Source organism: Rhinoraja longicauda, chromosome 34 (genome assembly GCF_053455715.1).
Source record: "Rhinoraja longicauda isolate Sanriku21f chromosome 34, sRhiLon1.1, whole genome shotgun sequence".
Taxonomy (NCBI): domain Eukaryota; kingdom Metazoa; phylum Chordata; class Chondrichthyes; order Rajiformes; family Arhynchobatidae; genus Rhinoraja; species Rhinoraja longicauda.
This window is the reverse complement of record NC_135986.1, coordinates 13,722,914-13,731,361: the sequence shown is the minus strand read 5'-3', so window position 1 is coordinate 13,731,361 and position 8,448 is coordinate 13,722,914. Positions and strand designations below refer to the sequence as shown.

Below are 8,448 nucleotides of genomic sequence, written 5' to 3'. Positions count from 1 at the left end.
CCCTCCCTCTCCCTCCCCCTCCCTCCCTCTCTTCTCCCTCCCTCTCTTCCCCTCCCTCCCTCTCTTCCCCCTCCCTCCCTCTCTTCCCCCTCCCTCCCTATCTCCCACTCTTCCCCCTCCCTCCCTATCTCCCTCCCTTCCCCCTCTCTCCCCCTCCCTCTCTCTCCCCCTCCCTCTCTTCACCCTCTCTCTCCCCCTCCCTCCCTCTCTTCCACCTACCTCCCTCCCTCCCTCTCTCTCCTCCCCTCCCTCTCTTCCCCCTCACTTCCTCTCACTCCTCCCCTCCCTCTCTTCCCCTCACCCTCTCTCTCCCCTCCCTCTCTCTCCCCCTCCCTCTCTTCCCACTTCCTCCCACCCTTCCCACTCCCTATCTCTTCCCCCTCACTCTCTCTCCCCTCCCTCTCTCTCCCCCTCCCTCTCTTCCCACTCCCTCCCACCCTTCCCACTCCCTCTCTCTTCCCCCTCCCTCCCTCTCTCTCTCCTCCCTCCCACTCTTTCCCCTCCCTCCCACTCTTCCCCCACCCTCCCTCTCTTCCACCTCTCTCCCTCTCCCCTCCCTCTCTTCCCACTCCCTCCCACCCTTCCCACTCCCTCACTCTTCCCCCTCCCCCTCTCTTCCCCCTCCCCCTCTCTTCCCCCTACCTCTCTCTTCTCCCTCCCCTCTCCCCTCTCTTTCCCCTCCCATCTCTTCCCCCTCCCCATCTTCCCCCTCCCCTCTCTTCCCCTCCCCCTCTCTTCCCCCTCTCCCCCTCCCCCTCTCTTCCCCCTCCCCCTCTTTTCCCCCCTCCCCCTCTCTTCGAGAGCGGGAGAGCGCACCGGTGGGTGAGGACGGGGTGGGGGGGAGGGGGGCGTGCTGGTGGGGGGGGGGAGTGTGCGAGAGGAACAGGAGATGCAATGCAGGAGCCCAATCAGAGGGGACGAGGAGGTGTTGACGTCAGATCGGGGCGGATGTGACGCCCAAGCGGGTCGGATATGACGGCAGAGCGGGGCGGAGGTGACGCCGGTGTGGGAGCCGGCAGGATGGCGGAGCGGGAACGAGGGGCAGCGGCAGCCGGTGAAGAGGCAGCGGTGGGAAAGGAAAGCGGGACCTCGGCGGGCAGAGATAGGACCGGCTTCAGTCCAGAGCTCACAATGGAGCGGATGTGAGGGGGGGAGAAGGGAAGGAGAGGGGGGGGGGAGGGGGGGGAGGGGGGGGAAGGGGGGAGGGAGCGGGGTTGGACCAGAAAAGGCGAGGGCTAATGAGGGAGAGTGGAGACAACACCCTCTCTAACTCTCTCTCTTCCCCTTCCCTCCCTCTCTCTCCCTCTCCCCTCCCCCTCCCTCCCTCTCACTCTCCCCTCCCTCTCTCTCCCCCTCTCTCTCCCTCTCTCTCTCCCCTCTCCCCCCTCTCTCTCCATCTCTCTCCTCCCTCTCTCTCCCCCTCCCTCCCTTCCCCCTCTCTCCCACTCTCCCTCCCCCTCCCTCTCTTCCCCCTCCCTCCCTCTCTCTCCCCCTACCTGCCTCTCCCCCTCCCTCCCTCCCTCTCTCTCCACCTCCCTCCCTCCCTCCCTCTCTTCCCCCTCCCTCTCTCTCCCCCTCCCTCCCTCTCTCTCCCCCTCCCTCTCTCTCTCTCCTCCCCTCCCTCCCTCTACCCCTCCCCTCCCTCTCTTCCCCCTCCCTCCCTCCCTCTCTTCCCCCTCCCTCCCTCCCTCTCTCTCCCCCTCCCTCCCTCTCCCCCTCCCTCCCTCTCTCTACCCCTCCCTCCCTCCCTCTCTCCCCTCCCCCTCCTCTCCCCCTTCCCTCTCCCCCCCCTCCCTCCCTTTCCCCCTCCCTCCCTCTCTCTCTCTCCCCCTCCCTCCCTCCCTCTCTCTCCCCCTCCCTCTCCCTCCCTCTCTCTCCCTCTCCCTCCCTCTCTCTCCCTCCCCCTCTCTCTCTCCCCCTCCCTCCCTCTCTCCCTCTCTCTCCCCCTCCCTCCCTCTCTCTCCCCCTCCCTCCCTCTCTTCCCCTTCCTCTCTCCCCCCTCCCTCTCTCCCCCTCCCTCCCTCTCTCTCCCCTTCCCCCTTCCTCTCCCCCTCCCTCCCTCCCTCTCTCTCTCTCCCCCTCCCTCCCTCTCTCCCTCCCGTCCCTCTGTCTCCCCCTTCCTCGCTCCCTCTCTCTCCCTCCCTCTCTTTCTCCCCCACTCCCTCCCTCCCTCCCTCTCCCCCTCCCTCCCTCTCTTCCCCCTCCCTCTCTCCCCCCTCCCTTACTCTCTCCCCCCTCCCTCCCTCCCTCTCTCTCCCCTCCCTCCCTCTCTCCCCCTCCCTCCCTCTCTCTCTCTCCCCCTCCCTCCCTCTCTCCCCCTCCCTCCCTCTCTTCCCCCTCCCTCTCTCCCCCCCCTCCCTTCCTCTCTCCCCCCCCTTCCTCCCTCTCTCTCTCTCCCCTCCCTCTCTTCCCACTCCCTCTCTCTCCCCCTCCTACTCTCTCCCCCTCCCTCCCTCCCTCCCTCTCCCCCTCCCTCCCTCTCTCCCCCCCTCCATCCCTCCCTCTCTCTCCTCCCCCTCCCTCCCTCCCCCCTCCCTCCCTCTCTTTCCCCCTCCCTCCCTCTCTTCCCCCTCCCTCCCTCTCTTCCCCCTCCCTCCATCTCTCCTCCCTCCCTCCCCTCTCTCTCTCTCCCTCCCTCCCTCTCTCCCCCCTCCCTCCCTCTCTCTCCCCCTCCCTCCCCCTCTCTCCCCCTCCCTCCCTCCCTCTCTCTCCCCCTCCCTCCCTCTCTCTCCCCCTCCCTCCCTCTCCCACCCTCTCTTCTTCCTCCCTCACTCCCCCCTCCCTCCCTCTCTTCCCCCTCCCTCCCTCTCTTCCCCCTCCCTCCCTCTCTTCCCCCTCCCTCCCTATCTCCCACCCTTCCCCCTCTCTCCCCCTCCCTCTCTCTCCCCCTCCCTCCCTCTCTCCCCCCTCCATCCCTCCCTCTCTCTCCTCCCCCTCCCTCCCTCCCCCCTCCCTCCCTCTCTTTCCCCCTCCCTCCCTCTCTTCCCCCTCCCTCCCTCTCTTCCCCCTCCCTCCATCTCTCCTCCCTCCCTCCCCTCTCTCTCTCCTCCCTCCCTCCCTCTCTCCCCCTCCCTCCCTCTCTCTCCCCCTCCCTCCCCCTCCCTCCCTCCCTCTCTCTCCCCCTCCCTCCCTCTCTCTCCCCCTCCCTCCCTCTCCCACCCTCTCTTCTCCCTCCCTCACTTCCCCCTCCCTCCCTCTCTTCCCCCTCCCTCCCTCTCTTCCCCCTCCCTCCCTCCCTCTCTTCCCCCTCCCTCCCTATCTCCCACCCTTCCCCCTCTCTCCCCCTCCCTCTCTCTCCCCCTCCCTCTCTCTCCCTCTCTCTTCCCCCTCTCTCTCCCCCTCCCTCCCTCTCTTCCCCCTACCTCCCTCCCTCCCTCTCTCTCCTCCCCTCCCTCTCTTCCCCCTCACTTCCTCTCACTCCTCCCCTCCCTCTCTTCCCCCTCACCCTCTCTCTCCCCTCCCTCTCTCTTCCCCTCCCTCGCACCCTTCCCACTCCCTATCTCTTCCCCCTCACTCTCTCTCCCTCCCTCTCTCTCCCCCTCCCTCTCTTCCCACTCCCTCCCACCCTTCCCACTCCCTCTCTCTTCCCCCTCCCTCCCTCTCTCTCTCCTCCCTCCCACTCTTCCCCCTCCCTCCCACTCTTACCCCTCCCTCCCTCTCTTCCCCCTCTCTCCCTCTCTCTTCCCCTCCCTCTCTTCCCACTCCATCCCACCCTTCCCACTCCCTCACTCTTCCCCCTCCTCCTCTCTTCCCCCTCCCCCTCTCTTCCCCCTACCTCTCTCTTCTCCTTCCCCTCTCCCCTCTCTTCCCCCTCCCCTCTCTTCCCCCTCCCCATCTTCCCCTCCCCATCTTCCCCCTCCCCTCTCTTCCCCTCCCCCTCTCTTTCCCCTCCCCCTCCCCTCTCCCCCTCCCCCTCTCTTCCCCTCCCCCTCTTTTCCCCCCTCCCCCTCTCTTCCCCCTCCCCCTCTCCCCCCTCCCCCTCTTCCCCTCCTCTCCTCCTCTTTCCCTCATGCCCCTCCCTCTCCCTTGCTTCCCCTTCCCCTCCCTCTCTTCCCCCTCCCTCCCTCCCTCTCTTCCCCCTCCCTCCCTATCTCCCACCCTTCCCCCTCTCTCCCCCTCCCTCTCTCTCCCCCTCCCTCTCTCTCCCTCTCTCTTCCCCCTCTCTCTCCCCCTCCCTCCCTCTCTTCCCCCTACCTCCCTCCCTCCCTCTCTCTCCTCCCCTCCCTCTCTTCCCCCTCACTTCCTCTCACTCCTCCCCTCCCTCTCTTCCCCCTCACCCTCTCTCTCCCCTCCCTCTCTCTTCCCCTCCCTCCCACCCTTCCCACTCCCTATCTCTTCCCCCTCACTCTCTCTCCCCTCCCTCTCTCTCCCCCTCCCTCTCTTCCCACTCCCTCCCACCCTTCCCACTCCCTCTCTCTTCCCCCTCCCTCCCTCTCTCTCTCCTCCCTCCCACTCTTCCCCCTCCCTCCCACTCTTACCCCTCCCTCCCTCTCTTCCCCCTCTCTCCCTCTCTCTTCCCCTCCCTCTCTTCCCACTCCCTCCCACCCTTCCCACTCCCTCACTCTTCCCCCTCCCCCTCTCTTCCCCTCCCCCTCTCTTCCCCCTACCTCTCTCTTCTCCTTCCCCTCTCCCCTCTCTTCCCCCTCCCCTCTCTTCCCCCTCCCCATCTTCCCCTCCCCATCTTCCCCCTCCCCTCTCTTCCCCTCCCCCTCTCTTTCCCCTCCCCCTCCCCTCTCCCCCTCCCCCTCTCTTCCCCTCCCCCTCTTTTCCCCCCTCCCCCTCTCTTCCCCCTCCCCCTCTCCCCCCTCCCCCTCTTCCCCTCCTCTCCTCCTCTTTCCCTCATGCCCCTCCCTCTCCTTGCTTCCCCTTCCCCTCCCTCTCTTCCCCTTCCCTCTTTTCCCCTTTCCCATGCTTCTCCCACTCCCCATCCCTCTTTCCTCCCTCCCCCTCTTCCTCCCTCTTCCCCCTATCCTCCCCATGCTGCCTCCCTTATCGCTCCTCCCTCTCTCTTCCTCTTTCCCCTCTGCTCTCCGATTTCCCCTCGCCCTCTTCCCCTCCGTGTCCCTCTACCCCCTCACCATCTCCCTCTACCCCCACCCCACTCCCCGTCTGCTTCCTTTTCTCACCAGCCGGCAGATGCAGGCACAGTTCACGGACGAGCGAGACTGGGACCAGTTCCACCAGCCCCGCAACCTGCTCCTGGCCTTAGTGGGGGAGGTGGGAGAACTGGCTGAGCTATTGTACGTGAGGGCCGAGCTCTTGTGCGTCCACACACCTTTGCTGACTTCGCCTCCACTTCCCTCACACCACCTTTCCTCAAACCACCCCCACCCTGGTCTGACCCCCACTCCCAAAACACTGCTGTCGTCACCCATACCTGCCCTCATTAGACAATAGGTGCAGGAGGAGGCCATTCGGCCCTTCGAGCCTGTACGCACCGCTATTCAATGTGATCATGGCTGATCATTCTCAATCAGTACCCCGTTCCTGCCTTCTCCCCATACCCCCTGACTCTGCTATCATTAAAAGCTCTATCTAGCTCTCTCTTGAATGCATTCAGAGAATTGGCCTCCACTGCCTTCTGAGGCAGAGAATTCCACAGATTCACAACTCTCTGAGTGAAAAAGGTTTTCCTCATCTCAGTTCTAAATGGCCGACCCCTTATTCTCAAACTGTGGCCCCTGGTTCTGGACTCCCCCAACATTGGGAACATGTTTCCTGCCTCTAACGTGTCCAACCCCTTAATAATCTTATACGTTTCGATAAGATCCCCTATCATCCTTCTAAATTTCAGTGTATACAAACCTAGTCGCTCCAGTCTTTCAACATATGACAGTCCCGCCATTGTGGGAATTAACCGAGTAAACCTACGCTGCACGCCCTCAATAGCAAGAATATCCTTCCTCAAATTTGGAGACCAAAACTGCACACAGTACTCCAGGTGCGGTCTCACTAGGGCCCTGTACAACTGCAGAAGGACCTCTTTGCTCCTATACTCAACTCCTCTTGTCACTGCTGTCCCCTCTCTGCCCCCTACCGCTGCACGCCTGCCCACCCCGACCCACCTCCGCTGCGTACCCTACCCCATACCCCCGCCACTGTCCTCCCACCCCCGCTCCCCAACTGTGCTGCCCTTCCCCCACTGGCAGTGTCACTGCAAAGATGCCTCCCTCTCGCTCCATCTCCCATCGCAGGGCTGTCCGGTCGGCAGACTTTGTGAGCCCTCAGAATGCAATGGGAGGGGTGTACGTTTGCGTGTTATGGTCTGGTGCTGTATCCCATTTAATATCCACTCAACATCCACCCTCACTCCCTCTCCCCCTTCCCTCTCCTCTCCCCTTCCCTCTCCTCTCCCCTTCCCTCTCCTCCCCCTTCCCTCTCCTCCCCCTTCCCTCTCCTCCCCCTTCCCTCTCCTCCCCCCCTTCCCTCTCCTCCTCCCCTTCCCCCTCCTCCCCATCCCTCTCCTCTCCCCCTCCTCCCTTCCCTCTCCTCCCCCCTTCCCTCTCCTCTCCCCCTTCCCTCTCCTCTCCCCCTTCCCCCTCCTCCCCTTCCCTCTCCTCTCCCCCTTCCCTCTCCTCCCCCCATTCCCTCTCCTCCCCTTTCCCTCTCCCCTTCCTTCTCCTCTCCCCCATCCCTCTCCCCTTCCCTCTCCTCTCCCCATTCCCTCTCCTCCCCTTCCCTCTCCTCTCCCCCTTCCCTCTCCTCCCCATTCCCTCTCCTCCCCTTTCCCTCTCCCCTTCCCTCTCCCCTCCCCCTTCCCTCTCCTCCTCCCCTTCCCTCTCCTCTCCCCTTTCCCTCTCCTCCTCCCCTTCCCTCTCCTCTCCCCCTTCCCTCTCCCCTTCCTTCTCCTCTCCCGCATCCCTCTCCCCTTCCCTGTCCTCTCCCCCTTCCCTCTCCTCCCCTTCCCTCTCCTCTCCCCCTTCCCTCTCCTCTCCCCCTTCCCTCTCCTCCCCCCTTCCCTCTCCTCCTCCCCTTCCCCCTCCCCCATTCCCTCTCCTCTCCCCTTTCCCTCTCCCCCTTCCCTCTCCCCCTTCCCTCTCCTCTCCCCCTTTCCCTCTCCTCCTCCCCTTCCCTCTCCTCTCCCCTTCCCTCTCCTCTCCCCTTCCCTCTCCCTCCCCTTCCCTCTCCTCCTCCCCTCCCCTTCCCTCTCCTCCCCCCTTCCCCCTCTCCTCTCCCCTTTCCCTCTCCTCCCCCCTTCCCCCTCCTCTCCCCCTCCCCTCTCCTCTCCCCTTCCCTCTCCTCTCCCCCTTCCCTCTCCTCCTCCCCTCCCCCTTCCCTCTCCTCCCCCCTTCCCTCTCCTCTCCCCCTTCCCTCTCCTCTCCCCTTCCCTCTCCTCTCCCCCTTCCCCCTCCTCTCCCCCTCCCCTCTCCTCTCCCCCTTCCCTCTCCTCCCCCCTTCCCTCTCCTCTCCCCTTCCACCTCCCTCCCCCTTCCCTCTCCTCCTCCCCTCCCCCTTCCCTCTCCTCCCCCCTTCCCTCTCCTCTCCCCCTTCCCTCTCCTCCCCCTTCCCTCTCCACCTCCCCTCCCCCTTCCCTCTCCTCTCCCCTTCCCCCTCCTCTCCCCCTTCCCTCTCCTCTCCCCCTTCCCTCTCCTCCCTCCTCCCCCCTACCCCCCTCCTCCCCCCTTCCATCTCCTCTCCCCCTTCCCTCTCCTCTCCCCTTCCCTCTCCTCCCCCCTTCCCTCTCCTCCTCCTCCCCTTCCCCCTCCCCCTTCCCTCTCCTCCCCCTTCCCTCTCCTCCCCCCTTCCCCCTCCTCCCCCCATTCCCTCTCCTTTCCCCCTTCCCTCTCCTCTCCCCCTTCCCCCTCCTCCCCCCCTTCCCCCTCCTCCCCCCATTCCCTCTCCTCTCCCCTTCCCTCTCCTCTCCCCTTCCCCCTCCTCCCCCCTTCCCCCTCCCCCCCTTCCCTCTCCTCTCCCCCTTCCCTCTCCTTCCCCCATCCCCTCCCTCTTTCCCCCTCCCCCCTCTTTCCCCCTGCAGTCAGTGGCGTGGTGAAGTGATGGAGGGGCTGCCAGACTGGACAGACACTGAACGCACTGCCGTAGCTCATGAGCTCAGCGATGTTCTCCTCTATCTGGTGGAACTCTCAGACAAGTGTGGAATTGACCTGTCTCGAGCCATTCTCGAAAAACTGCAATTGAACCGGAGCAAATACCCGGCCGAGAGGGTGCGGGGTTCCGCAAAAAAATACACCCAGTACAGGCAGTAATGCAGGGGACAGACAATAGACAACAGACAATCGGTGCAGGAGGAGGCCATTCAGCCCTTCGAGCCAGCACCGCCATTTAATGCGATCATGGCTGATCACTCTCAATCAGTACCCCGTTCCTGCCTTCTCCCCATACCCCCTCACTCCGCTATCCTTAAGAGCTCTATCCAGCTCTCTCTTGAAAGCATCCAACGAACTGGCCTCCACTGCCTTCTGAGGCAGAGAATTCACACCTTCACCACTC

At 64.5% G+C, this 8,448-nt stretch overlaps 1 protein-coding gene across 1 annotated transcript; it reads left to right on the top strand.

Annotated features, from left to right (window-relative positions):
• The first annotated feature begins 957 nt into the window (after positions 1-957).
• dctpp1 (dCTP pyrophosphatase 1) lies at positions 958-8,291 on the top strand. Its single transcript, XM_078428186.1, has 3 exons — positions 958-1,142; positions 5,130-5,240; positions 7,976-8,291. Exons 1-3 carry the CDS (start codon positions 973-975, stop codon positions 8,202-8,204), a joined length of 510 nt encoding a protein of 169 aa, XP_078284312.1. The 5' UTR covers positions 958-972; the 3' UTR covers positions 8,205-8,291.
• Positions 8,292-8,448: the final 157 nt, after the last annotated feature.

Bases quoted from the DNA above. Each gene is read 5' to 3' on its own strand.
- dctpp1 (XM_078428186.1), top strand. From the start codon at position 973: ATGACGGCAGAGCGGGGCGGAGGTGACGCCGGTGTGGGAGCCGGCAGG. The intron at 1,143-5,129 runs GTGAGGGGGGGA...TTTTCTCACCAG, and splicing joins GAGCTCACAATGGAGCGGAT to CCGGCAGATGCAGGCACAGT. The intron at 5,241-7,975 runs GTACGTGAGGGC...TTCCCCCTGCAG, and splicing joins GGAGAACTGGCTGAGCTATT to TCAGTGGCGTGGTGAAGTGA.